Source organism: Pterocles gutturalis, unplaced genomic scaffold (genome assembly GCF_000699245.1).
Source record: "Pterocles gutturalis isolate BGI_N339 unplaced genomic scaffold, ASM69924v1 scaffold24185, whole genome shotgun sequence".
Classification (NCBI taxonomy): domain Eukaryota; kingdom Metazoa; phylum Chordata; class Aves; order Pterocliformes; family Pteroclidae; genus Pterocles; species Pterocles gutturalis.
In genome coordinates, this window is record NW_010146522.1 from 1 (window position 1) to 1,916 (window position 1,916).

A 1,916-nucleotide genomic window follows, 5' to 3' on the forward strand; every position below is an offset into this window, starting at 1 on the left:
TATATTTATATATGTAATGTATTTTTAAAGCAACATTAACCCCTTTTGTCCTCCGGTTTTAGGAAAAGGTTCTCCTGTGGTGGTTTTTTTTGTTTTGTTTTGTTTCTGTTGTGGTTTTTTTGCAGTGACATGAAGAAAAACCAGAATAGGGAAAATGTTTACCATCTGCCTCAGTAAATAATAACTATCAATATTACATATTTTCATTAATTTAAAAAAAAAAAAAAACCTATTGGAGGCACAAGTAGGGCATCCTTTGGTGAACAGCCAAAAGACCACCCTATTCCCCTTGACCTCCCCAACGCACACGAGGAAAAAAAAAACCAAGAAAAAGGACTGGTTATGATTCCAGCCATAACAAAAATATATTCTTTGTACTCTACTGTCCCTCAGGTTCATTGTTGGTTTGTTTTTAAAACCACAAACTACTGCTGCAGAGTTCAGATGTGTTCCAGGGAAAAATGTTGTTTTAGCTAAGAAAGATTCAAAAAAATTTGTCTTCAGTACAAAAAGTCTTGAGAAAATAAGTTTTTTCTTTTTTTTATTATTTTTTTTTTTTTTTGCTCCCAAAATGCTACAATGTGTCTAGTGTATGTCTAGTGTACTCTGTGAAAGGTTTGAATTCAAGTCTGAGTTGTCGGAGCTGAGCCCCAGTTCCGTGGCGCTTGTACCATGGAGGCCTGCCATGCCAGGATTGCTAGCAAGCTGGGAAAGCATTGCACTCTGGTCCGGGCTGGCAAAGTGCCCTTGATCCATGGGGTTAGCCTGGGCAGCTACCAGTCCTGGATGTGGGGAGCTGGTCTGCGGGGAGACATGGTGTGGCGAAGGCTGAGGTTGCATCCGAGGGGACGGGCTGGAATGGGGGGGCTGGGACTGCGGCCGTGGTGAGGGTACAGGCTGCGGAGAACGCACTTGATTGGTGAGCGATGAAGGGAGCTGTTGGCCCGGTAGGTGTGGGGACTGGGCCTGATTGGGAAGCATGTGCTGTTGGGGGCTCATAGGATTGGGCTGAGCTGGAGACCCCATCTGCTGCTGAAGTAGCCTCTGCTGGAAAGCCTGCTGCAAACTGGCTCCTGTCTCTGCACTCATTGCCTGCGGAAGCTGGCTTATTTGTCCCATGTTTCCTTGCTGCATCTGCTGCATGTGATGCTGCATTCGCTGTTGTTGCTGCTGCTGCTGCTGTTGGGGATACCCGACGCCCTGGGGCTGCTGAAACTGGTTGTGGTTGGTCATCCCCGGCCCCAGTGCCGGTCCTGCTCCCTGCTGTTGTTGCTGCTGGTGACGCTGCTGCTCAATCATCTGGTGCCGTCTCATCAGGAGATCTCTGAACTGGGGAGCCATCCCCGAGTGATTCATATTCATCTGCTGCGCCTGAGGATTCATACCAGCCATGGCCTGCTGCGGCTGCTGCTGTGGCTGCTGCTGGGGCATGCTGGGCCTCTGCACTCCTGCTTGCATGGGGTTCATGTTCTGCATGGCTGGGTTGGGGTGCACTCCTCCTTGCTGCCCTTGCATGGCCTGCTGCGGCTGGAGCCCCGGCTGACCCTGGGGAATGACTGCCATTCCCTGGGGGTTCTGGGACCCCGCATACTTGGCAGCCCGCTGCTTGATGAAAGCAGCAAGCAACTGAGGATTGGAGTGAAGGATGTTAAGCACCTGCTGCTGCTGCATGGGTGAGCTGGGAGACCTGAGAGTCCGCAGTAGGTTTTGTAAGGCCGCCTGAGGCAGAGGTGGTTGTTTGGGCTGAGCAGCACCAGGTACCTGACCCATCCCAGGCTGAGGTGCCATATTCATTGGCTGGCCCGGCTGGGGTACTGACATCATGGATGGCCTCTGCATTCCTGGCTGCAGCTGAGCTTGGGGTAAGCCCCCCTGCACCCACGGCGGCTGCTGCTGGGGTTCCTGCGGGCCCATTT

General features: G+C 51.5%; 1 protein-coding gene across 1 annotated transcript in view; it reads right to left on the bottom strand.

Annotated features, from left to right (window-relative positions):
* Positions 1–157: 157 nt before the first annotated feature.
* The window catches only part of EP300 (E1A binding protein p300), a gene marked incomplete at its 5' end in the record, with an annotated part of 29,055 nt that continues 27,296 nt past the window's right edge, over positions 158–1,916 (bottom strand). The window contains one exon of the mRNA XM_010085779.1: positions 158–1,902. Coding sequence (XP_010084081.1) covers positions 586–1,902 — 1,317 coding nt within the window. The remainder of the gene's footprint in view (positions 1,903–1,916) is intronic.